The sequence below is a fragment of the Giraffa tippelskirchi genome, chromosome 1, assembly GCF_054371585.1.
Source record: "Giraffa tippelskirchi isolate mGirTip1 chromosome 1, T2T-mGirTip1v1.2.pri, whole genome shotgun sequence".
In the NCBI taxonomy this organism is placed as follows: Eukaryota; Metazoa; Chordata; class Mammalia; order Artiodactyla; family Giraffidae; genus Giraffa; species Giraffa tippelskirchi.
The window spans coordinates 65,928,044-65,955,427 of record NC_137275.1 but is presented as its reverse complement, the minus strand read 5'-3'; the positions used below and the strand labels follow the sequence as shown (position 1 = coordinate 65,955,427).

Here is a 27,384-nt window from a genome sequence, read left to right as displayed (position 1 = left end):
TCAGGCTGGATTTAGAAAAGCCAGAAGAACTAGAGATCAAATTGCCAACATCCGTCGGATCATTGAAAAAGCAAGAGAGTTTCAGAGAAACATCTATTTCTGCTTTATTGACTATGCCAAAGCCTTTGACTGTGTGGATCACCACAAACTGTGGAAAATTCTTCAAGAGATGGGAATACCAGACCACCTGACCTGCCTCCTGAGAAATCTGTATGCAGGTCAAGAAGCAACAGTTACAACCAGACATGGAACAACAGACTGGTTCCAAATTGGGAAAGGAGTACATCATGGCTGTATGTTGTCACCCTGCTTATTTAACTTCTATGCCGAGTACATCATGCGAAATGCCGGGCTGGATGAAGCACCAGCTGGAATCAAGATTGCCGGGAGAAATATCAGTTACCTCAGATATGCAGATGACACCACCCTTATGGCAGAAAGCAAAGAAGAACTAAAGAGCCTCTTGATGAAAGTGAAAGAGGAGAGTGAAAAAGTTGGCTTAAAACTCAACATTCATGGGGAGGGAGGTGGAAGAGGGGTTCTGGAAGGGGAAAACATGTACACCCATGGTGGATTCATGTCAATGTATGGCAAAACAAATACAATATTGTAAAGTAAAAAAATAGAAAATAAACTAATTAAAAAAAAAAACCACCTCAACATTCAGAAAACTAAGATCATGGCATGCGGTCCCATCACTTCATGGCAAATAGATGGGGAAACAATGGAAGCAATGAGAGACTTTACTTTCTTGGGCTCCAAAATCACTGCAGATGGTGACTGCAGCCATGAAATTAAAAGACACTTGCTTCTTGGAAGAAAAGCTATGACCAACCTAGATAGCATTTTAAGAAGCAGAGACACTACTTTGCTGACAAAGGTCCATCTAGTCAAAGCTATGGTTTATCCAGTAGTCGTGTATGGATGTGAGAGTTGGACTATAAAGAAAGCTGAGTGCCGAAGAATTGATGCTTTTGAACTGTGGTGTTGGACAAGACTCTTCAGAGTCCCTTGGACAGCAAGGAGATCAAACTAGTCCGTCCTAAAGGAAATCAGTCCTGAATATTCATTGGAAGGACTGATCCTGAAGATAAAGCTCCAATATTTTGGCCACTTGATGCGAAGGACTGACTCATTGGAAAAGACCCTGATTCTGGGAAAGAATGAAGGCAAGAGGAGGAGGGGAATGCAAAGGATGAGATGTTGGATGGCATTACCAACTCGATGGACATAGTTTGAGCAAGCTTCAGGAGTTGGTGATGGACAGGGAAGCCTGGTGTGTTGCAGTCCATGGGGTCACAAAGAGTCGGACACAACTGAGTGACTGGACTGAACTGAACTGATCACCCTAAGTGGGGTGGCTGGGGGGTTACACAGCCCATTCTCTAGTCCAGCAGGATGCTCAGAGCACTGACAGGGATACCTGCTCTGCGGAAGTTCCTGTTTCTACATAACAAAGCCCTATTCAGGATGAGCTTCAAGTACACCACAGTGATGCAGCTGAGACCCTCAGTCCTTTTGTGGAGAAGTTGTGGTGCAGACAATAAAAATTGCCTGCAATGAGGGATACCTGGGTTTGATCCCTGGTTTGGGAAGATCCCCTGGAGAAGGGAACGGCTACCCACTTCAGTATTCTGGCCTGGAGAATTCCATGGACAGAGGAGCCTGGCAGGCTATAGTCCATGGGGTCACAAAGAGTCGGACACCACTGAGTGACTTTCACTTTCACTTTTCTTTAGAGATAGTCTTGAGGCAAAGAATTCGTTGTTTTGTTGTTGTTTAGTTGCTCAGTCGTGTCTGACTCTTTGCGACCCCATGGACTATAGCCCACCAAGTCCCTCTTCCCTGGGGTTTTCCAGGCAAGAATACTGGAGTGGGCTGCCATTTCCTTCTCAAGGGGATGTTCCTGAGGCCAAAAGTCTGTAAGGGGAATTTGGAGGAAAATAAGCTAAGATTTTCCAACCCAGAGAAGTAAAGTTAGAATGATGATAACTCAATCTGCTTTCCAAACGCAGGACACTAAACAGGCAGTGGTGACCGGGAGTTTTATTGTCCTTAAAGCCAAAGCCTGGGAACAAAAAATTCTACTTTCTAGCAAGCAAGATTTAGGTTGGAATTTCTCCCTGCAAAGGGTACTAGGCAATGAAGTGAGTGACTAAGGAAGCCTATAAGATATTCAACACTAGGAGTCTTAAGAATAAATAAATTCCACTCCCAGGAATTTATCCTCCAAACATACTTATTTGTGTGCACAAAAATACACGTACAAAGGTGCTTACGGAAACCTTGTTGTTAACAGTAAAAGACTAGAGATGATCTGCATGACCATCAGCAGACAACAGGGCAAATAAATTATGGACTGTCAGACAATGCAATGCTAGGGAGCTATTGCAAAGAATGTGGTCATGTTTCCTGTACTGACATAGAAAAAATTTCTGCCATATTGTTAATGAGCACAAAGAAGAATCTTTAGTATCTTCCCAAGTGTGTAAGAAGAGAAGGGTTTATCAACCTAATGATTATATGGGCAGAGAATACCCCTGGAAGGAAACACAGAATCTGGTGTTATTGACCTTGCCTCTAAGAAATAGGACAAAAGAGTGGGGCAGGTAGGAATTTACTCTTCCCCCAAACCCTTTAACGCTCTCTGAATTTTTTAACCAGGTACATGTATTACTTTGTTGGCTACAAAGAGAAAAGAACAACATCTCTGGGCATTTCCATGCAGGCAGGGAGAAGGAGCCTGCCACATGCAAAGGCCTGCCCGCCCTGAGTGCCCCGGCGGTTCAATCCGCTTCAAAGAGGCAAAGTCCAGTGGGTGAGGAAAACAGAGTGATTCATGTCAGTAAAAATTCAACTTAGAAAAAAGTGTATTCCTTCTAATTTAGAACCTGGGTTAGGATTGTGTTAGCATATGTCAGAGAAGCAGCTTAGCAAAGTTGAAAGAACCAAGAACTTGGACTCCATTAAACAAGTTCCTGGAGCCTCAGTTTTCTCCTCTCTAAAAAGAGAATGAGAATACTGTCCTCCCCCGGGGCTCTTATGAGGGTTAAACAAGACACTGTGCATGGAAAAAGTGACTTGAAAATCATAAAGGGCAATGCAGACGCTAGGCATTCATTAATGGTATTAGTGAAAAATGCAAGTCTACAGTGATTACCTGGGGGAAAGAAAGAAGTCTCTTTTGTTTCTAAGAGTGTCACATTTGTAGTTCTTATAATTACAAAAAGCATCATCATATCATTAACTTGAATTGTTCCACTGAATAAACTGATATTTTCACAGAGACACATAAAGTCTGTCTCCAAAATTTGACTTAGTCTTCTCTGATTTTGTTGTAAACAAATTTTATTATAAGGAAATCTTACTTACAATCCATTGGGTCTGAAAATGAGAATGAATTTTTAGTGAAAGGAAAAGAGAGTGGAGACGAAGGAGAGTCCCAGTTTCTGACCTAAGAGGGAAAGTTAGAAAAATCTTTATCTAGGTGGAAGTACCAGTGCAGGAGACATAAGAGATCCCTGGAGGAGGACATGACAGTCCACTCCAGTATTCTTGCCTGGAGATTCCATGGACAGAGGAGTCTGGTCGGCTACAGTCCACGGGGTCACAGAGTTGGACTAAGCACGCAGCAGGTTGAAGTAGAACAAAATGCTTGCTACATCTGAGCATGGCATTTCAGGAACTCCAAAGTGTCGCCCCAACTCGCCTTTCCAGTCTTCTTTCCTGAACTGCCCATCTCACACTTGAGACTCTATCTGAACAAAAGCTCAAGTGTGGCTACTCCACACTTCCACCTGTGGCAGACACTGGTAATCAACCCACACGGCCTCTCTCTCACTAAGCACAGACTCGGCCTCACAATCCTTCTCAGCACTGTGCTCTAGGTAGCCACCCTCATTGCTCTGAGCTGGCAAGCAAGATGAAACCCATTTGCCATCACTCATTCCAAGGGTTGCAGGCTTGTCCCCATTCTCGCATCAGACTGCATTCCCTTCTTTTTTTCCCTTCTGCCTGGATGTGCGTGTGTGCATGCTAAGTTGTTTCATTCGTGTCCGACTCTTTGTGACCCCATGGACTGTAGCCCGCCAGACTCCTCTGTCCGTGGGATTCTCCAGGCAAGAATACTGGAGTGGGTTGCCATGCCCTCCTCCAGGGGATCTTCTTGACTCAGTGGTCGAACCTGTGTCTCTCATGTCTCCTGCACTGGCAGGTGGGTTCTTTCCTTTATTCTTTTCCTGACTATGCAAACTCTACTCTTTCTTAAAATTTCTGTTCAAATGTCATTTCCTCTGTGAAGGACCCTTGCAAAGTACATAAGACGCAGATTGCTCAGTAACTTTTTTCTATGAATAAGTGACTTAAATAAATACATAATTTCACGACATCCCCTGGCAATATAGCTTAGTGGTTAAGTATGGTGTTTGGGAACCAAACTACTTGAATTCAAGTCCTAGCTCCATCATTAGCTGTGAGACTTTAAACAAATTACTCTAGTTCTCTGAGTCAGTTTCCTCCTCTATAAATAATGACAGTAGTGCACTGGTATTAAATTAGATCCTTGCACAAGCACTTAGCACAGTTCCTGGCACACAGTGGGTTCTCAATAAGGGAAAGTGACTGTTAATATTGGGAGCTGCGTTTACTTCTGGATAACCACCTTAAAAAGAAGGACCATGTCTGCGTCTTTGAATCTCCAGACTTAGTAAAGAAATTGGCGCAGGATAGGTGCTCAATCAATCTTTACGGAATTGAACATGATACCCATCATAAGGGGTGGTGAGTACCAAGAGAGGACTAGAGGAAGCTGGAGGGCAGAAAGTTAGTTTCCGATTTGAGAATCAAAAAAGGAAAGAAAAGAAAAGAAGAAACCCTTGTGGGGAAGGAGTAGAAAATTTGAGCGGACTACTGAAATATAACTATGATTTTGCCAGGAAAACATGAAAGATGGCCATGGGGCTGGGAGAGTATTGATGTGGGGGGCGGGGTGGCAGCTTCCAGTAAAAAGAGATGCATTAGCCAAGGCGTACAGATGAGTGATCACAGACTCGAACTACAGGGCAGGGGCAGGGTAAGGTGTGCTCATGTGTAGTTGCAAAGGAGAATCACTGCGGCTTTAACCAGCACAGCCAAACAGCCTCCACCCAGGAAGCCTCAGTGTGTACAGGCCCTAGGGAAGGCACACGGCTGACCCCACCCCACATACTCCCTATCATAGCCATGTGAGAAGGCTGTCATAGTGTGATGCTCACACATAAGCTAAGAGAGAAAGGGTCCTTGTCTCTTGGCTAAGAGCCCTCATCCCTCAATCAACAAGCAGTTGTCATGTGCCTGCTGTGTACAGGGTGCCACACTGGGCACCAGAACCAGACAAACCAGGCCTGTGGAGCCTGTGTGCTAGTATAGAGACACTCCACAGGCAAATAAACCATTCAGTATACTTAATTACAAGGCCTGGGCGTGCTAAGGTTATGAAGGAAATAAAAGGTGGATACTGGTGTGGCGGGAGCAACCGGGTAGGGTTGCCATCTTAGATAAGGTGGTCCAGGGAGCGGTCCCCAGTAAGATGACATTTGTGCAGAGGTTGCAAGGAGGTAAGAGAGCAAGTCACACAGTGATCTGAGGGAGGAGCATGTTAGGGGGAGGGGACAGTGATGCAAATGTGTCAAAGTGGGAATGAACTTGGTACATCAAGGGAGAAGCAAGCAGGCCTGAATGGCTGGAACAGGTGGGCAAGGCAGAGCGTGGCAGGAGATGAGGCCAGTAAGGGGACAGGGACAGATTCCACAGGCCATGTTCAGGGATGTGGGTGACCTTCCCTCCTCCGTCAGGGAGGAGCCGGCTGCAGGGGGCGCTGCATAGGGGGACAAGGGCCAGTGGGGAGGCAATTTGCAGACTGCAGCCGGAATCCAGACAGGGACAATGGTGGCTTAGACGAGGATGACAGCAGACGTGTGGTGAACAGCGATTGAATACGTGGTTGGGGCTGAAGATTGAGGCCACGGGGCCAGCTGACCTCTCACAACAGAACGTGTAGTCCAGGTGTGCCCCTGGAGCCACCAGCCCGAGCAGTTGATTTCTTTCTCTGGGTGAGCTCATGCGTGAGTCAGGCACACGTGTGACAGGGCATTGGATAATGCCCGGTGTCCTCCCCCCGAGGGAACAGACAATCAGCGGGCCCCGGGCAGGGTGGATCTATTTGCCAACGGCAGGAACAGGTGCACTGGCAGGGCACGTGGCCGAGCCTTGGCACAAACGTGTCCTGAAAGGCTGCCAGCTTCTGATCCAGGGTAGGTTGACCCAGCAGGGTGGGATGGAAGCCGGCTGCACCTCCACCCAAAACCAGCCCAGCGGCCGGCCTGGCACAATCCCAGCATGGGAGATGAGCTGCAAAGAGTGTCAGGGCGTACAGCTCTGGCCCCGGAAGCCTAACTGAAGGCTTTAGGTGGAGGGGCGCTCCAACCACACAGATGGAACATGTGTGCACCGAGACTGGGCTCTCTCTTCATAAAGAGAAAAGAAAATGCAAGCAAGTCAGAGGGTACTTAGTTCAGACGCAGAGCTCTTGTAGGACAGCAGGCACTTGACACAGAAAATGCCCCCCCCCCACTCCACACCAGGGCTGGTGGCAGACTGCGATGGGGCCAGGCATGAAAGCGCCCCCGTGGCGCACTAATGCCACCTTGTTGTTCAGACTTGACTCTTGTTCTTCAAGAGCAGAATAAAGAAGCCCCCGCTGGGAACCAGCTAGAGGCCTGGCCCCCTTCCATTGCGCAGCCGATATCAAGAACAAAGGTCGTGGACACTTTCCACTGGGCTTGCAGCAGACTCTCTTTTGATTTCCTTTTTAAGACAGGGAGGGGAAGTGCTCCCCTTTCCTGGTGAACAAACGTCAGCCCGGCAAATAGCTGGTTTTGCGGGTGGATGGAGTGCCCCCCCCCCATCGTCAGTGACTTTGACTCTTAGAAAAGGTTTCCTTCTGCATTATGTCTTTATTAGACTGGTTCTCGCCCCAAAAGTAATGGTCTGAAGGAGGTGGGGAGAAAAAAAACCGACTGTGCTGTTCCTGAACCCAGTGACTACTGAGAAGGAACAACAAAAGAAAGAAAAGACGTTTCGCATTTTAAGGGTATGTTCGGGCTCCCTAAGAACTCAGCCGGTTCATAAATGACTTCATTTGAAAACTTCCAGCTTGCAATTCAGTCATTCTTCAATGAGAAATATGTGATTTGCCAAACATGAAATGGAATCATTAAGCCCTGACAAAATCAATCGGAGGCAAAGCAAAACTGTGGTTGCTTGTGCCCCGTGCCGCCTTCTCCTTAACAAATTAGGTATCCCCGCAGAAGGCATTCCAGACAGATGCTAGCATGGGGCCCTGCCTGGAAGAGGGATGCACACGGATCATCAAAATGCATGCAGCTTGACTATTTTGGAGGCTTAACGACCCATCCCACCCTACCCCCAATGTGCACACTCACACACACACACACAGAAAGAAAGAGGATTCTTCTTCTAGATTTTCCTACATTTAAAGCACTGCTCAGACATAAGCCAGACACAGAAGAGGACTATAAAATAAAATGTGGATGAAATTGTCTAGAACTATGCACACACACAAAGTGCTTGTAAAAACAGGTGTACTCCGGAGAAGGTCTGCAGTCTAGTTAGTATTAGATCAGCGTCAATTTCCTGATTTTGATACTGTACTCTAGTTATGGAAGATGTCAGTTAGGGGAAGCTGGGGGAAATATACAAGAACTTGCTCCCATTTTTGCAACTTCTTGCAAATCTCTATTTATTTCAAAATAAAGAGTATTTTTAAATGCCAAATGTGTTGGTTCTACAGCAAGTGGCCTCTGACCAACTATATACCACATGGTTATTCTGGGTCATTCTGTTTTCATTATATGCAGGGTTGTTTGGGAATGACCCCAGGAAATATTTACTGTCATTGGATTTCCTCCACCCTCCAAGTCTGCCTGGGGGTCCCACTTCAACTCAAAGTCCCACCAGCTCTATCCTTGCTCCAGGGATTCTCAAGCTTTAAGGTGCATCGGAGTCATGGAAATGTATTTAAAATGTGAATTCCAGGGCCGGACACCCCACAGATCCTGTCTAAGCAGGAAATAGATGAGGACTAGGAATCTGCATTTGCAACAAGAGCCCTGGGTGATTCTGTTACATGTGATCCTAGGGTCCCACTTTAGCAAACACGACCAGGCTCGGGGTGAGTGCCTGGGAGCATGCCTGGATAGGCTCCCTGTTGCAGGTTGGGGAGAGAGCCGGCAGGCACTCCACATCCACACAGCAAGGTGCCCCCTGCAACAATGGAGAGAACTATAGCCCTCTTCTTCCAAATGCACCTAGCCAGTGACCTCCAACCCCAGTGCTTAAAGAAGGCTGAAAAAAGGCATAGGAGCCTCCTCTATTGATCCTTCAGTGACTGTGACCTTGTGACATTTTGGGTTAAAATATAGAGTTTGCATTCTATCATCATTATGCCTATTACTTTTTACTGAGTGTTGATTATATGTTAAGCACATCTCATTTAATTCTCACCACACTGCCCTGAGGGAATTGTATTTATTATCCCATTTTATGAATAAGAAAACTGAGGTCCTGAAAGTTCCAAAGTTACACTGGCAGAAAGTGGCAGAGCCAGGAGTTGAACTCAGGTACTTGACTGAAAAGCTAATGTTGCACCAAAACCAACACTTAAGGGCTTTTTGAGGGAGATGAGGAGGAAGATTTTTCCAGATCCTTATTTCATTGGCACTAATATTCCTCTTCAACATAAAGCAGATCCAAGCCTCTCAAAGCACCCTTCCATGACCCTCTGTCCCTCTCTTACCTCCATCTTCAATCCTGTTCTCTTCTACTCTTTCTCTTCTCACACCTTTTCATTTTCTCCCTTTTCTCCCCAAAGTCCAAAATTACAGATTCCGTTTGCCTTGTGTCCCCCATTTCTAAGATAAGAATTTTCTCATGTACTCCTTCTCCTCCCATCCAGGCTGTCTGAAGAAATGAGCATTAGGTTCCTAGCAAGGCAAATGACCTACCATTCTCGAGAGGACACTGGGGAATCTTGTTTGCTCGAAGTTTCCAAATATAATCCATGTTCCACTCAAGGCACACTTGATGATCTTTGAAAGGGCGTTCAAAAGGCGGGACAGTCTTCAACAACGTATAATTCTTTGCTACAGCGTGTAGCAAATTTTCCTCCCATTTAACATTCAAGTCCCCACTGCTATACTGGTGAGTAATCCAGGCGCGTAGTATCACCACAGATACTGAAATGGAGTGTCTGATGAAATAATCATCTCTGTAAACCATGATGCTCGGGAATTTCACATGTACGATTTGTGTTCTGCTGGTATGAAGATGTTTCTCATTCTTCCACCTTTTTTTGTACACGGGAATGCTACTTCTGAACTCAGATGAAACAACTGCTTCCAAATTGACAACACAAGGCTGAGAGCATAAATACTCCACCGAGACTTCAGACACATTGTGAACATTCCCTTCGAAGACGGTGAAGTAAATAAAGTCTTTGTAAGCCACACTTTGCTCCGTTCTGGGTATCACCGACGTTGTCAGGGAAGTCTGCCTGCCCAAAGATGGTACAAACTTCTGAGAAGAAAAAAAAAGAAGTAAGTTTAAAAATGATCATATTCTTGTTAATTTTCATTTTAATTGCTTTGCAGGGCTTCTTGGGTGACGCTAATGGTAAAGAACCTGCATGTCAATGAAAGAGACATAAGAGACACAGGTTCCGTCCCTGGGTCGGGAAGATTCCCTGGAGGAGGGCATGGCAACCCTCTCCAATATTCTTGCCTGGAGAATCCCATGGACAGAGGAAACTGGCGGGCTATAGTCTATAGGGTCGCAAAGAGTTGGACTTGACTGAATTGACTTGGCACTCACGCACATTTGCTTTACAATGCTGTGTTCATTTCTATTGTACAGCAAAGTGAATTGGCTATATATATACATATATCCCCTCTTTTTTGCATTTACTTCCCATTTAAGTCACCACAGAGGGCTGAGTAGAGTTCCCTGTTTTAGACACTATGTTCTCATTAGTTATCTACTTTATGCATAGTATCAGTAGTGTATATATGTCAGTCCCAACCTCCCAATTCATCCCACTGCCCATATTAACAGGTACATGAATCATTATATTCCCGGAAGAAAAAAATATCCATTTACATCATGCAATGAAAGTGGGAGATAAAGGATGTCGAAAGCACTACCAAACAATTGGAGAAAAACCAACATACACACAAGTGAAGATTAGGCCACATTAAACTCTCCCCAGACTGAGTAGCATCTGCTGATCAAAATGGGACTTTCAAAGCTACACGGCAATCATTCCAGAGTTGGTTTCCAAATGGAGGAGCTAGTTCAGGGCAAATCCTGAACAGTAGCAGTGAACATGCCTTAGAGTGGAAAAGAGGCAGTCCAGCTGCAGACATTTTCAAACTATTGTCCTGACTTCAAATGGTAGTCAAAAGCAGCCAAATGAGAGGAAGGGAGAAGAGTTCAAAGTGGCGCCCGAGAGAACACATATCAGGGATGCCAGCCTGGCCCCTTTTTCTCTGTAAGTTCTGAGCCAGGACAAGGCTACATTACGAATGAGCCAGCAGGAAGTTTCTATTGCTCCAAATCACACACAGGCAGGCTCGGACCACAGACTGTGTTGTCTGATTTTTTTTCCACCATGGATGGTACCGCATGTGCCAAGAAAGATTTTTAGCTGTGGGTTTATCTACTTGTTTCAATGATGAGGCCCTCTCAGTGTGGACGTTCCTTCCAGAAAAAAATCTAGAAAGTTTTGTCATGAAATCAAGGCAATGCTTTTGGACTAGGAGGCACGGATAGATGGATGCTAAGAGCTCTTCTCTAAATGAGACTTTGTAATTTAGACGTCCAAAACACAGTCAGTTTAGTTTAGTTCAGTCGCTCAGTCATGTCCAACTCTTTGCAATTCCATGGATTACAGCACACCAGGCTTCCCTGTCCATCACCATCTCCTGCAGCTTGCTCAAACTCATGTCCATCGAGTCAGTGATGCCATCCAACATCTCATCCTCTGCATTCGCTTCTCGCCCTGCCTTCAGTCTTTCCCAGAATCAGGGTCTTTTCCAATGAGTCAGTTCTTCGTATCAGGTGGCCAAAGTATTGGAGCTTCATCTTCAGCATCAGTCCTTCCAGAGAATATCCAGGACTGATTTCCTTTAGGATAGACTAGTTGGATCTCCTTGCAGTCCAAGGGACTCTTAACAGTCTTCTCCAACACCAGTTCAAAAGCATCAATTCTTCAGCACTCAGCTTTCTTTATAGTCCAACTCTCACATCCATACACGACTACTGGATAAACCATAGCTTTGACTAGATGGACCTTTGTCAGCAGAGTAACGTCTCTGCTTCTTAAAATGCTGTCTAAGTTGGTCATAGCTTTTCTTCCAAGAAGCAACGGTCTTTTAATTTCATGGCTGCAGTCACCATCTGCAGTGATTTTGGAGCCCAAGAAAATAAAGTCTCTCACTGTTTCCATTTCCCCATCTATTTGCCATGAAGTGATGGGACTGCATGCCATGATCTTAGTTTTCTGAATGTTGAGTTTTAAACCAAGTTTTTCACTCTCCTCTTTCACTTTCATCAAGAGGCTCTTTAGTTCTTCTTTGCTTTCTGCCATAAGGGTGGTGTCATCTGCATATCTGAGGTTACTGATATTTCTCCCGGCAATCTTGATTCCAGCTGGTGCTTCATCCAGCCCGGCATTTCGCATGATGTACTCGGCATAGAAGTTAAATAAGCAGGGTGACAACATACAGCCATGATGTACTCCTTTCCCAATTTGGAACCAGTCTGTTGTTCCATGTCTGGTTGTAACTGTTGCTTCTTGACCTGCATACAGATTTCTCGGGAGGCAGGTCAGGTGGTCTGGTATTCCCATCTCTTGAAGAATTTTCCACAGTTTGTGGTGATCCACACAGTCAAAGGCTTTGGCATAGTCAATAAAGCAGAAATAGATGTTTCTCTGGAACTCTCTTGCTTTTTCAATGATCCGACGGATGTTGGCAATTTGATCTCTGGTTCCTTTAGCTTTTCTAAATCCAGCCTGAACATCTGGAAGTTCATAGTTCACATACTATTGAAGCCTGGCTTGGAGAATTTTGAGCATTACTTTGCCAGCATGTGAGATGAGTGCAATTATGCAGTAGTTGGAGCATTCTTTGGCATTGCCTTTCTTTGGGATTGGAATGAAAACTGACCTTTTCCAGTCCTGTGGCCACTGCTGAGTTTTCCAAATTTGCTGCCATATTGAGTGCAGCACTTTCACAGCATCATCTTTCAGGATTTGAAATAGCTCAGCTGGAATTCCATCACCTTCACTAGCTTTGTTCGTAGTGATGCTTCCTAAGGCCCACTTCACAATCCAGGATGTCTGGCTCTAGGTGAGTGATCACACCATTGTGGTTATCTGGGTCATGAAGATATCTTTTTTATATAGCTCTTCTGTGTGTTCTTACCACCTCTTAATATCTTCTGCTTCTGTTAGGTCTATACCATTTCTGTCCTTATTGTGCCCATCTTTGCACATATGTTCCCTTGGTATCTCTAATTTTCTTGAAGAGATCTCTAGTCTTTCCCATTCTATTGTTTTCCTCTATTTCTTTGCAGTGATCACTGGGAAAGGCTTTCTTACCTCTCCTTACTATTCTTTGGAACTCTGCCTTCAAATGGATATATCTTTCCTTTTCTCCTTTGCCTTTAGCTTCCATTCTTTTCTCAGCTATTTGTAAGGCCTCCTCAGACAACCATTTACCTTTTGCATTTCTTTTTCTTGGGAATGGTCTTGATCACTGCCTCCTGTATAATGTCACAAATCTTCGTCCATAGTTCTTCAGGCACTCTATCAGATCTAATCCCTTGAATCTATTTGTTACTTCCACTGTATAATCGTTTGGGATTTTATTTAGGTCATACCTGAATGGTCTAGTGGTTTTTCCTACTTTCTTCAATTTAAGTCTTAATTTTGCAATAAGGAGTTCATGATCTGAGCTACAGTCAGCTCCCGGTCCAAAACACAATAGCAAAATGGTTACTGTGGACCCCTTTACTCCCATTGGAATGGTTACTATTAAAAAAAAAAGAAAAGAAAGGAAGGACCAAACGTTGGAGAGCATGTAGAGAAATCAGAACGCTTGTGCATTACTAGTGGGAATGTAAAATGGTACAGCCACTGTGGAAAACAGTACTGCAATCCCTAAAAGGATTAAGCACAGAATTACCATATAATTAAACAATGCCACTTCTGGGTCTATATCTGAGTTGAAAGCAGGGACTGCAAAAGATATGTTCATAGACTTACAACCAGCTTCACAGCAGCATCATTCATAACACCAAAAAGGTTGGTATTTTGAGCTTCCCTGGTGGCTCAGATGGTAAAGAATCTGCCTGCAATGCAGGAGACTCAGGTTTGGTCTCTGGGTTAGGAAGATCCCCTAGAGAAGGAAATGGCAACTCACTCCAGTATTCTTGCCTGGGAAATCCCATGGACAGAGGAGCCTGGCAGTCTATAGTCCATGGGATCACAAAGAGTTGAACTCGACTGAGCAACTAATATTTTCAAAAGGTAACAACCCAAATATTCATTGATGGATGGATAGATAAACAAAATGTGGTACAGACATACAATGGAACATTATTCAGCCTTAAAAAGGAAGGGAATTCTGACACATGCTACAATATAGATGAACTTTGAGGACATTATGCTAAGTGAAATAGGCCAGTCACCAAAGAATGAATACTGCTTGATTCCACTTACATGAGTTACCAAGAGAAGTGAGATTCACACAGACAGAAATTAGATTGTTGTTTACGAGGGTCGACGGGGAGGGGAAATGGGGAATTGTGCTTTAATGATCACAGAGTTTCAGTTCTGCAAGCTGAGAAGAGTTCTGGAGACGAATGGTGGTGATGGCCACACAACAGTGTGAATATACTTACTGGCACCGAACTGCAAATTTTTAAATGGCTAAAACAGTAAATGTTTTGCTATGAATATTCTCACCACAATTTTAAAGAAAAAGGTCACTGTAGTCTTCTCCAGAGAAGGAAGAAATAGGGGGCCCTTTCTTCAGTTCTGTAGGAGGGGCAAAGGTGGATAGCACAGAGTTTGGGATCAGGGAATCACATTTGCAAATAGCGGGGACACGGGACAGAACATGGGCAGCGTGCCAGTCAAACTGAAAGCAAAACCCTAAGGGAACACAGCACCAAACGAGTCATTTTGACTGGGGGCTCTGGGACAGATTTTGTGGAGGAAATGGCATTTCAACAGGGCTTTGAAGAGTTCTTTAGGTAGGGAGGCAAAGGGAGAACACTACAAGTGTTGTGAACAGCTTAAGTAGAGGCATGAAGGCAGGGAGACATGGCTGTCTGAGGGTCCAGCAGGCGGCTGGATTTGGCCGGAGAACAGAACAGGGTAAAAACACAAAAGGACATGGGAATATGAGAGTGAAAAGAAAACCAGAACCCCAGCTCTGGAGGACACCAAATTTCAGCCCAAGGAAGGTGGACTTGTATTCTACTGACAGTAAAGAATTGATAAAGGTTTGAGTATGTATATTTGTAGAAGCAAATCCTAGAAGAATTTGGGGGTCAGAGGGTAGGGGCATTTATGCTTTTGATAGTGCCTGATTTCCGTCCATGGAGATCATGCCCACAGCAATACATAAAGGCAGGCATCCCCACTTCAACCAGTACAGTGTACTATTGGGCTTTTTGATCTCTGTGACTCTGTGAGTATGTGAATATTCATACTCAAATGTGTGTAAATAAAAAAGGGGGTAGTGTTTCTATTTTTGAGCACTGACAGTGAGGAGAAACAAGGCTAGCAATCAAGAAAAATGAGCAAACGACATTGTTCATTGATAAGGAAATTCTCACTTCTGGCAAGAATAAGGGAAATTAAAACTACACTGACAATGGAGAAACAGATATAGAGAACAGACTTATGGACATGGGGGTGTGAGGAGAGGGTGAGATGTATGGAGAGAGTAACATGGAAATTTACATTACCATATGTAAAATAGATAGCCAATGAGAATTTGCTGTATGACTCAGGGAACACAAACAGGGGCTCTGTAACGACCTAGAGGGGTGGGATGGGGAGGGACATGGGAGGGAGGTTCAGGAGGGAGGGAACATACATATACCTATGCTTAATTCATGTTGCTATTTGACAGAAATCAACAAAATTCTGTAAAGCAACTATCCCTCAATTAAAAAATAAATAATTTTTTTTTAATATTTTTTAAAAATTAAAAAAATACTACCCTGAAATGCCATTTTGAACCTAGGTTCACAGAGATCAAAAAGCCCAATAGTACATCGTACTGGTCAAAGTGGGGACGCCTGCCCTTATGTATTGCTGTGGGCATGATCTCCATGGATGGAAATCAGGCACTATCAAAAGCATAAATGCCCCTACCCTCTGACTCCCAAATTCTTCTCGGATTTGCTTCTACAAATATACATACTCAAATTTGTGCAAATTGATGTATGTATAACTTTTCACTGTAGCACTATTTGTAACTGCAAAAGATGGAAAACCTAAATGTCCACTAAGAGAAAGTTGGTTTCATAAATGATAGATAGCTCCTGGAGTACTAAACAGCTATTCAAATCAGGAAGACTTCCTGCAGATAATGGGATGATGTCCAGTTGTTTGTTTGTTTTTAAGCAAATTCAGAAGTGCAACTTGGCTTTTAAAAAAAGGAAAAAATACATACACTTTTGTTTCAGCACACATAGCACTGGTTGCTCACGTGGAGAAGGACCAGGTGACCAGGAGAGAGGGGAAGAGTGAGACCTGCACTGTTGGTCTTTACTTATCTTTCGAATTTTGTGTCACATGAATATTTCTCCCCTAAAAGTCGGGGTTTAGGGGTGGGGGAGAAAAACAACCGTTCTAAAAGATGAAAATGGAAAATGCAGCTTCTTCAAAAAGGCAGAGGAAGGTTAGAAGAGCCGGCCACGCCTTTTGATTAGCCATGGGAAACCTGTGGGCAGAAACACCTCAAGAGGTGGGTACAGCCCAAACTGCCTGCCCCCCCAGGGAGAAGTTTAACCGTTTTATGTTATTATGTTGACCTCCAAATTACAAGAGGGGGAATAAAAATTAAAATCATCGTATAAGTAGAGGATATTAGAGCAGATGAATCCTTGGTGATAAATCAGCTCACCTCGTTTTTCAGACAAGGAAACGCCAAGCCGGAGGGGACATTCTCCAACATCCCACAACTGGAGGCTTAGCCAAGTCAGTCCAGACACTCAGCGGTTCCTTCTCTTCACACCCACCCCGAGGTTCTCCACTGCACAGCACACACCACGAGACCAGAGATTTGCCATTTCACTGCTCCCTGGGAGCTCCAGGCTGAATTCTGCTTTCATATGAAGGGAGATACAGCCAGCATTTAAACAAATGAGGGTTTATTCACTTGGCCAGATGTGCCAAGATGTGGCCCCCTTGTTAAGATCTGAATCGAGCTGTTAAGCCCACAGCAGAGTTTAGCTGAAGCCAGAGGCGGCCGGTGCTGACGGAAGCTGGACCAGAGGGGTGAGCATGGGTGAAGAACACTCCCCAGTCCAAATGCCGCCCACCCCCACCCCGAATCCCTGGGGCTTCCCTTCCTCAGCTCCCTGGAGGAGACATTTCCTTATTTAATGACACAATAGGGATCAGAGTCCAGGATATGCTGTGGCTTGTTAAATATAATTGTGTCCCTTCTCAGAGAATGACTTCAAACCTCTTCCTCATTCTTTTTACGTATACTTTAACACCTAACCCAGGCCCTGTTCTCCACTTCAATTGTTTTTTTAAGTCACTTTTTAAAAAAATTTTTATTGGAAGGTATTGCTTTACAATATTGTGCTGGTTTCTATCATATATCAATATGAGTCAGCCCCAGGTATACATATATCCCCTCCCTTTTGAACCTCCCTCCCATCTCCCACCCAACCCCACTTCTCTAGGTTGTCACAGAGCACTAGTTTGACCTTCCTGTCACACAGCAAATTCCCACTGGCTATCTATTTTACATATGGTAATGTATATGTTTCCATGCTACTCTCTCAATTCATTCCATCCTCTCCCTCCTACACTGTGTCCACAAGTCTGTTCTCTATGCCTGTATCTCCATTGCTGCCTGGCAAACAGGTTCATCAGTACCATCTTTCTAGATTGCATACACATGCATTAATATACAATATTTGTCTTTCTCTTTCTGACTTACATCACTCTGCACAATAGGCTCTAGGTTCATTCACCTCATTAGGACGGACTCAAATGCATTCTATTTTAAAGCTGAGTAACATTCCTTTGTATATATGTACCACAATTTCCATATCCATTCATCTGCTGATGGACATTTAGGCAACTTCCATGTCCTAGTTATTGTAAAAAGTACTGCAATAAACATTGGGGCACATGCATCTGTTTCAATTACGGTATTCTCAGGGTACATGCCCAGTAGTGGGGTTGCTGGGTCATGGTAGATTCTTTAAATAGCATTTTTATTGCTGATGCTAGGAACTCCAGTAAAAACCTCTTTTAAACAGAGCTGTCTGATTTCCTTACATTTCATTTGGAAAGTGCAGTTATTAATAATGTTCATTAGTTTACATCTCATTGCTAAAAATGCCCCAGACCACTTTTCTGTGTTAGTAAGTGCAGTATTGGGTTAAATATAGTTTCCCTTTTCCTTGGTAACACACAACTTTCCACACCCAAGGCTCCTCATTGTGGAGATGGGTGGTGACAGAGAAGATCATGAAAAAGGTATGGGGTATTCTCTCAAGGACCTTCCCTTGAAATTCTGTTTTTAAGGAAACCTCCATATACTCATTTGAAGATCATTTTATTCTCACTGGCTTCAAAGTCTCAAGTGAAGTAAAAGTATATTCCAGGTTGACAGGTTATGGATGTATGCTATCCGATAGAGTAGCCACAAGTCATACTAAGCACTTAAACTGAGATGTGCTATAAGTGTAAAAGATACAATGGATTTCAAAGACTGAAGACAAAAAAGGATGAAAAACATCTCATTAATAATTTTTATACTGATTTCATGTTGTAATAAGTGAGTCAAATAAAATGCATTACTAAAATGTGATTACATATGTGGGCTGGGATTTGTGGCTCACATGATATTTCTACCCAATAGTGCTACTCTAGACTTGAGGTCAGAGATATTTCCTGTAAAAAAGGACAATATGGTAATTATTTAGGGTTTCTCTGCCACTCAGTGTTCACCTAGTGTGGTATCAAGAAAGCAGCCATTGACAACACACAAGCCAATGAGCATGGCTGTCGTCCACTGCAATCTTGTTTACAGAAAAAGGCCGCAGGCCGGATTGGCCCAGGGGCCATAGCTTGCAGATCGCTGTTGTAGATTGTCAAGCCTTTACTCTAGATAAGAGTTTTTGTGTCATTAGATATTATTTTGTCATTTTTATGAAAATGTGTTCTCATGTCATTATTTTGAATTACAGCCATTTGTAGAGATGAAAAGATCATATAATAATCAACAAAGACCACTTAAAGTGTTAGAGTTTTAAAGAACACAGAGATATACTTTTTAAAGGAATAATCACATAGGAGAGATGAGATGAATAACCCAATCAGGCATCATTTCTTATATGTGTGATTGATGAGGCTTGATTTGTTATTTTGCCAAGGGTCTCTTGTGGGCATGTTGACATCTTGTTAATGTTTCTTTTGCTAAAAATCTAAGATGAGAAGTTGGAGCTAGGCTGGGAAAAGATAGAATTTCATGGACTGACACAGATGATTTGAGAAGTATGAGTGTCATCTGGGGAACAAGAGAAGAGCAATGTCAGGGATAGGGCGATGTTCTTAATATGGTGGGGGTGTGCTGGCCCCAAAGAGGACCTCAGAGTCACTGTAAGTGGTTTGAAGACCATAGTTTAAATCCCCCAAGAAAGTGTAACAATCTTCAGTCTTGTGGGCACCTATGTGACGTAGGCAGCTGGCATCTTGTGAGTTGGAGCAGACCCAGTGGGCAGCTGCTACGCCATGAGTCGTAGCTACCTCTGTTATGTACAAAACCAACATCGATTAGTGACACATCACACTCTAAATATTGATTAAGCTGAAGCTGATTTCCTGGCTCAAGTCATGTGTGTGGTTATGAGCTATTTTCTGCCAGGAGAATAAGGCAATTAACTTGAAGAGTTTCAGCTACGGGCATGACACGTGTCCAAACTTCATAGGTATTTGCACATGCCAGGTTGCATTAACGTAAGCTAAAAATTACCCAAAATGTTCCTTTGTTTAGATATTATAAAGTCAGAGTCCATGTCTTATTAATTGTTATGTCTCCGGCTTCTAAGACAGAGCTCGGCACATATAGAGTTTGGCTAAGTGTTCTTGCTGAAATAAAGTACCAGACATGGGCATTTTTGCCAGAAGCCTCAATGGTCCAACTCGGATCAATTGCCGCATAGTCCCGGAGGCACCTGCATGTAAATCAAAGGACTAGATCTGATCTTGCGTTCCCACCACCCTTTCCTGACATCCACAAGTTCTTTGGTCATGGAGATGGATTGGCCCTTTCTTCTGTGTTTTCCATCCAGCCTCATTAATCTCCTTCCAAAGAGCCCTTAACCTCTGGCATCTCACTGGGCCCCTGGGTGTTAGAGCTGACCTGGGGGACTGTGAGTGAGATCAGAGAAGGTGGCACTCCAGCACCCATCATGTTCCTTTGGGGTGGACTTCTAGATCTTTCAGATAACTGCCCTACAATCTAGAACTTTTCCATTTCTACACACCAAAAATACAAATTAAAAAATTTTACATTTCCTGTCCCTCTACCCTCTGTTGGACTCCTGCTCATCTGGCAAGTTCATCCATGTTAATAGGATAATGAAAAAAATACTGTGGTAACATCATATATCTGCATTTCTACGCCAGCTTGGGGGAGATCATGCCTTAAAAACAAGGCCAAATGCCCTGCAGCTCATAAGCAACATAGTTGGGGTGTAAAGGACATTGCTGTGCCCCTCAAATGATCATTTAGGCAGCCACATCCATGTTCCACCCGCATACAATGGAGCCGGGCTCAAGCCCTGAAACATCTGTTTATACCAGAAGGAAGCCCTAATCAAAGTCAAACCTGATAACAGTCCAGAGTCACAAAACATAGATTCCTTTGTCTTTGTCTAATTATGTATGTTTTGTAATTTTTGAAAAAGAAAGAAAGAAGTGGGTCATTCATGTGTGTTCCTAATAAAAGAACCCCCCAAATTGGAAATCTAACTGCATTCCATTCAGCCTGAGAATCAAGAAACAGATGAACTTATGTATCTTTTTGATGAACAAAAAAAATCTATCAAAGCCACCTAAACTTTTTTTAGGATGAGTGCATCTCATTCCTTTAAAAATCAGTAAGGGGAAACTCTATTCAAATAACCTTTGCTTGTTTCAGAGGGCTAAGAAAACTTGGCTCTTCTCTCTGTATGATCCACTTATTAGTTAAGGAAGGGGCAGAGAGATTAGAAAATCTTAACTCTAGTCACTTTACACCTCGCTGTGGAAAATTCATTTACACTTACACGTGCACATGAATATATCTGATTGTAGACAACACTTGACCTTTTTTCTCATCCCTGTTCATTCTACCCCATGGGCACCTGGGAAAACCTTGGCTCTTGAGCACCCTCTCTCCAAACTGGCTGGATCAAACTTTCCATAGGTCAAAAAGGCAACTGCACTGACTTAGAAGGCCCTTGTTTATGACTTCTGCCAACTAGAAATAAGCAAAAATTCTGTTTATGTCAACAAAGCATGCCATTAAGCAGAATGAACAATGACATCAACATGGACTTCAAGGTTAAGACAAGCCTAGGGAAACATTTCCCGGCCGACCCACGCGCCTTCCCCAAACTGAGAGCTGGCTAGAGAAACGCCATCACAGTAATGATCGATACTCCTTGCTGATCCAATACTCCTCTCTCCCATCTAATATTGTTTGATATGCTATTTCTTTCTAACACTCATTACAGCAGAGTAACCAAGGTTGGTTCAATTTCATTCCATTGAGTACCTACTATGTGCTGGACACTGGGACAAACGCAGTTAAGTCTTCTCATTCACTTCTAACCTCATCCTCTCACACTGAGTCGCACAGAACGTCTCCCCTCTAACCTCACATCAGCTCCATGAGGGACACAGCATTCCAGTTAACAGCAGAGGAAATAGAATGGATTCAGAGAGGGTAAATAACTCACCCAAGAGCAACCAGCTACTAAAAAGCAGAGCCAAAATTCAAATCCACAGGTGCTGACTCCAAAGCCTGTGATGGTGTGCCTCCTGCCTCATAGAAACACTCAAAATAAGCCCTTAATGCACTCACTTACTTCTATGCCTGTCACCACCTTCTGGTTACAGGTGGGATAGTCTTGGAACTTGGCTCACTCTCATCTTAAAAGTGGGGGGTGAGAGGCTAAAATGCCATCAGATCACCATGCATGCATTACGTCTGGGGAGGGGAGACATTATCTTACTCACAAACATACACGCTGCACTGAGCTGACTCCCCAGTACGGGTCAGTCCTTCTTTGGGTGAAGCTAGGAAACCAATACTAAGCCGTCAAAGCAGAACCTTCTCAGCAGTTCCTCACATCCTGCATGCCCTCCTGCCCCTCAGTCCCTTCCCCCAGGGAATGGGATAAGCAATAAACAGGGTAACTGAATTCGCTTCAGGCTATTTATGGTCTAGTCCAGTCTATCCATCTTCTCCATAAATTGCCTGGATTTTTTACACCTTCTCTTCTACCTTCCCTCCAGCTGCTTTGTTCAGCCAACTAGTGGCTCCTACACTGTTGCCAACAGGCAACCAGAAGGAAGAGAAGGCAAGAGGCAAACACCACCATTTGGGAGATTTTAAGGGCTATGGCTGGGATGCATGTGGAAGCTATTGGCTGATGTGAAGTTTGAGGATGGTCTGTGCATTTCAGACATCCATAACTACTTGCACAAAATGGATAATTGAGGGCCTCTATACCTTGTTTGGAACTTCCCAGGTCCTGTGTTACACAAAGCAAGGAATTAATGAATACTTCTAAAGGGATAACTGATGGTCTGTGGCCGCTTACGGAGAATTCTGTACCAGACTCTGTCACAGTCACTGTCTGCTAATGAGCCCCACATACATCTGTGACGCTAATGCCCTTTTGTTTCTTTGTCCTCTGGTTGTCTCACAAGTGCAAACGTCCACTCGGAATATTTCAGCTCTACAGATGACACCAATACCAGCCGCTGTGAGATTTGTTTTCCCATTTAAGAAAAACAATGATACATTTGAGACTAGAGTTCGGAACAGACAGAACTGCCTTCTACAAGTGCCATTGTGACAGACGGGGCTGGGCAGCCTCAGGTCATTCTAGTCACGTCTGGAGGAAGGTAAGAGTTAACAATGACCGAGACTGGCAAGGGGGTCTGTGAGGCTGAGCAAGACCTCCGTGGACCACACCAGTCAGCACCCGTGACCCCAGTGGAAGCAGTTTCCATTACCTTTTGTTTTCAAGGTCCCCAGCCTCTCTGAGGAGGCTCTCTGCATCTTGACCTTTGGCGACCTCAGAATTTTTTTGGCAGCTGCTGGAACCAGGGATCATCTTTTCAGAAATCTGCTTGGCATCGTTCCGTGACTTATCTTTCAGGCCTCGTCACAATTATTCATGCTTTGGCAGTATCCTAGCTACAGTCACAGTACTGTTCTTGGGCTGCTCCTGAAGGTTATTCTGTCCCAGCCAGTGGAAGAGGAACGTGCGCATCACCTCAGGACCCTGGCTCCAGGAAGCATGTCCCCCATGAGGGCAGAAGCTTAAAGGCACCTGTTTAGAAAGCCACTCTGAACCTTCAGCCCTTGTGAACAAGTATGTAGGTAAGGATGACACAAAAGAGGAATCAGTCCCCAGATCATCGACAGGCTGTCTTTGGACTACATTCCAAGGCACACTTGGCTATACTCATGGACACATGTTCATACAAACTCAAGTGCTGAACTCGGCCAGCTGCCTCTGGACTGTACAAGGACTCCATCCTTTACCTCTCCACTGCGATGGCAAATATCTCCTGACTTTACCTTTTTTTTTTTTCTCTTTAGCATTCTGCTTCTACTCTGTGGCTGGGCTTCCTGCTTTGTATATTTTAAGCTACTTTAGACATGACCTCACATCCTGGCCCATTTCACAGTAGCTGCTAATTTTGAGAACTTTGCTAATGGGCCATACATCTATGAATGAGGGGAATGGGTTACAAGCAGCAAAATCCGAAAGGCAATAAGCTAGAAGCCAATGGCTAGAAGTGGGGCTCTGGAAGGAGACAGACTTGGGTTTCCACCTTGGACTACCTGTGTGTCCCAGGGCAACTAACATAATCTCTCTGAGCCTCAGTTAACTCATCTAAATAGGGATCATACTAGCTTCTACCTCACAAGGTTATTGTTAGATTAATATTGGATAATGCATATAAATAACCTATCACAATACAAACTACTAGTAATGGTAGTATTACTAGTATTATTTAGGTTTCCAAATTATGGGATAGCTTTCTACTTCCAGTGTCTACATATTTCTGAGGTTCTGCTTAGCTGTTCTGCTCTCTGCCCTCCACCTGTCCACCTCTCTGTCCTGACCAATCACTTTCTGTAGGAAGTATCCCTAGACATACAAGATGCACACAATTATGCATTTTCTCAGTTGTTTCATGTTTTTCATACAGCTGTTTTACATTTTCCCCAATTTGCAATTGAATTTCTCCAAGGTCAAGAGGGGTAACCTTTCAGCAGTTTCTCTGGTAGCACAAACCTCTAGAGCAAAATCTTTAGCCAACAGCTAGACCTTTAGAACAAAAGGTTAAGGCCACCTTCCAAGTCACACTTTTGCTTCTCTGGGTTTTGCAAAACTTTCTCACTCAGTTGCAAAATGGCTTTCTTGTTTATCCAAGTCATTTTCTTTTACACTAGCATATCTGAAGCTCATCTGAAGGAAGCACACACAGTCGGGAAGCACTGACATTTCCCTTTCCATGATAATTCCAAAATTCATTCCTTCTTTGTCTGCCAAGACATTCATCCATACTCTAGTTATTTTCCACCTTACAATATTTTCTATAATCTTTCTTTTTGGAGCCCTACCTTACCACTTCACTAACTCACCATAGTCTGTTCATAACATCATTTTTCTCCTCTCTGTGATCAGTTCTCTCAAATCCCCCTTGGTCCATAGAGAACTTTTACACTTGCTCCATCATCTGTCTCTGTTCCTGTGGACCACTTAGGCTTTTATTGCTCTTGTTTTTTTTTTTTTATTTCTTGTAACAGTCAAGAAGCAGTCTCTCCTTGCCAGGTCTTAGGATTTCCATGTGGAACTTTCCTGATCACTCGTACATTAATGTTTCACAGAGTGCTCTACTACATCATTTCTGCCTCTGTGGGTAACCAGTGCATTGTGGATGGGAATCATCTGTTTAAACTGAAACCCTGTCATTTGTTATGGCAGCTTTATTTATGAGCCTGTGTGCTATAACCCTGTGGCATAAATATTAAATAATAATATCTCCTGGGTGAAAAAAATCATTCCTGTCAACTGACAACTTCTTATAAAAACATGAACTAAAGCCAACCACAAAACCTGGTACTGGCTTATTTTATAATATGAGGAAAAACATGGGCTGCTCAACAGGTAGATACTAAAGCAGAATTACAACTTGCATTCTTACATCCTCTTGTTTCAGGGAGTGAAACATCCAAAAAGTAAAGAGTATCAAAAGAAACTTAGGCTGGGTGGCAGTTTTCTCTGGAATCAAATTCTAATTCCTGCCAGTTCTTAAGCAGTTTTAACCTCCAAAAAGAAAAGTCTCCGAATAATGATAATGCCACATAAATGAAAATAATTCTGGACAATGACACTGCTCATTTTTTTTTTCTTTTTAGTATTCTGTGAATTTCCTATTACATCAGTTTCATGATTCAGCATTTTCCATTTCATTTATTTACAGTAATATATGGCGAGATAACCTAAGATTTCTGCAGGATCCCGGAACATAAGGTAGGCTGGCTGGACAGAAAGGGTGTCCCCTCCTGCAAATTTACTATTGTTTAGGAGAATTCAAAACACAAGAAAGAAAGCTACCGAAGGCATTGAGGAATATTTCCCCACCTTCTTCTGAGGGTCTAAATTACTCTGGTATTTTAAATGAGTTGGTTTTGAATAATAGGTTACTGCCATTTAGTTGATGACTAAAGCAGAAGCCAAGAAGTGTGCAAACTGTAAACGGAACATGCATGAGCCAAGCGTGTTCTCTGAAATAATGCTCAAGACGCAGCTGAAGTCTCCACTCTGGCGGTAAGCGTGTTACAAAGAACTAGATTTCTTTCTGGCATCCGCAACTTGGCTGGAGTGACCATGGAGGAGTTGAAGAGCGCTGGAAATACTAGGCTCTTCGCCCGGTGCGTCCGCACAAAACGGTCCGGGCCAGGAGGACCGGGTGGAAACTAAAAGGAGGGTCGAGGCGGGTGGCTTTGGCGGAGAGCAAGAGGCGAAGTTGGGTACGGAAAGGAAAGGAGCCGCGAGAAGGCTGTCAGGAAGCCCAGGACTGGCGGGGAGGGGGCTGGAGAGCCGTGCGCTGCAGGGAGAGAGGAAACGCGGGGAGCGAGTCTCCCAGGTGAAGTGGGGAACAGGACCGGGTCTCCAGAGGAACCTGACTCGGGTCTAGAGCGGGTCTCAGAAGAGGAACGGATCCCGGCGAGAGTGCAACGCCGCAAGTCCGGTCCACGCACCCTCTCCACGCCCCGGGTACCCATCCCAGGTGCCGGGAGCGCCCGGGGCGCGGCGGCGAGGAAGAGACAAAACTAGCCGCGCCGTGCCCGCCCGCGAGGCGGAGGTCCGCGGTCGCCCCCACCCGCGTCCCCGGGGCCCCGCGCTGAGGGGAGGACCCGGGCAGGGTCCGGCGCTCACCAGGCAGCAGAGCAGGAGCAGCGCGCAGGCAGGGCGCCCGCCGAGGCCCGGGGGGACGCCGCCGCTCGGGGGTGCCATAGCCGCGGCCCGGGGGCCGACCGCGGGCGGCGGGAGTTGCTGCTGCCGCCGCCGTAGCCACCCGAGCCCCGCGCCGCGCCGCTGCTTGGCGAGGCCGCCCGGATCCGGGCCGGAACAGGTCACCTGGTGCAGGGACCGGCCCCCGCCCGAGGCGCCACCTTCCCGCCCGCCCCCGGCCGGGCGGCCGCCGCGCGCGGGGCCACCTGCCGCCGGACCCGCCGCCGCCTCCACTGCCGCTCCCGCCGTCGCCGCCCCCGCAGCCCCAGCCGAGCGCCGGCTCCTCCCCGCCTCTCAGTCCACGTTCCCTCCCTCCCCTCCGCTCCCGGCCCAGCCCGCCTCCCGGCCGCTCCCTGCTGCCCCTGGGCATCCTCCCCAGGGGGCAGCCCGCCCCCACGCAGGTGGGGACCGACCCCAACCCCGCCCCCTGGCCGCCGCCCCCAGTTCCCGGCCCGCTCCGCTTTGCCTTTCTTTCCTTTCCTCCCCAACCACCCCCCACCCCCGCCGGCCTTCCGCGCTCTTTCTCTCCGCGATCCCTCTCCCCTCCCTCCGTTTCCCATTTTTCCCCTCTCCCCAATTCTCTCACTCTCTTCTCTCTCTTCCTAACCTCCCCCCTTCCCCCCCCCCCACTTTCTCCCTTCTCTCCCAATCCACTTCCTCTCTCCCCTTCCTCTTCTCATTCTCTCTCTCTCCTGCGCATCCCGTCTCTCCCACCCACTGCTCCGGCGGGTCGCGCAGCCCAGTTCCCGCCCGTGCAGTGGGTTTTTGTTTGGTGGTTTTTTTGGCGAGGGCGCCATTCCCGCCCGGCTCAGGGCTAGTGTGCCCCCTGGAGTCGCGCCTCGCAGCGGCCCAGCTTCCAGTCTTTAAGGATGGATTTTGACCTCTGCCAACCTCCACCTGTCCACCTGCAGGGGCGTGGCCGCCTCCCTGCCTGCACAGTTTTAGCCCGGGTTGTGCCCCACCCTGCCAGCTGGTTCGCGGCACGTTCTGGATGCTTCCCGAGGGTTTTGTGCCCGGCCGGCACCGCCGCCGCTGCCGAGCTCTTTGTTTTAATTGTCCCGAGTATCGGCGCCCAAGGCGGGTTTGTATTTGATTTGCATCCCTCTGACTCGGCTTCCACTTTGGACCGAAAAGAAAATGAGTTAATTAGGCCAGTGCAATTGTGCTCAAGCCCCGAGTGAAACGGGTGAGGCTCTTGAAGTGCACAAACAGCTTCAAAAAAAAATCCAGCACAACCTCGGCCTTGGGGACGCA

The 27,384-nt window shown here is 45.3% G+C and overlaps 1 protein-coding gene across 1 annotated transcript in view; it reads right to left on the bottom strand.

Moving 5' to 3' along the window:
• The window catches only part of SEL1L3 (SEL1L family member 3), a 108,932-nt gene extending 82,549 nt beyond the window's left edge, over window positions 1-26,383 (bottom strand). The window contains exons 1-2 of the mRNA XM_081537646.1: window positions 26,056-26,383; window positions 9,063-9,633 (exon numbers count right to left, since the gene is read on the bottom strand). Coding sequence (XP_081393772.1) covers window positions 9,063-9,633; window positions 26,056-26,133 — 649 coding nt within the window. The 5' untranslated portion in view covers window positions 26,134-26,383. The remainder of the gene's footprint in view (window positions 1-9,062; window positions 9,634-26,055) is intronic.
• Window positions 26,384-27,384: the final 1,001 nt, after the last annotated feature.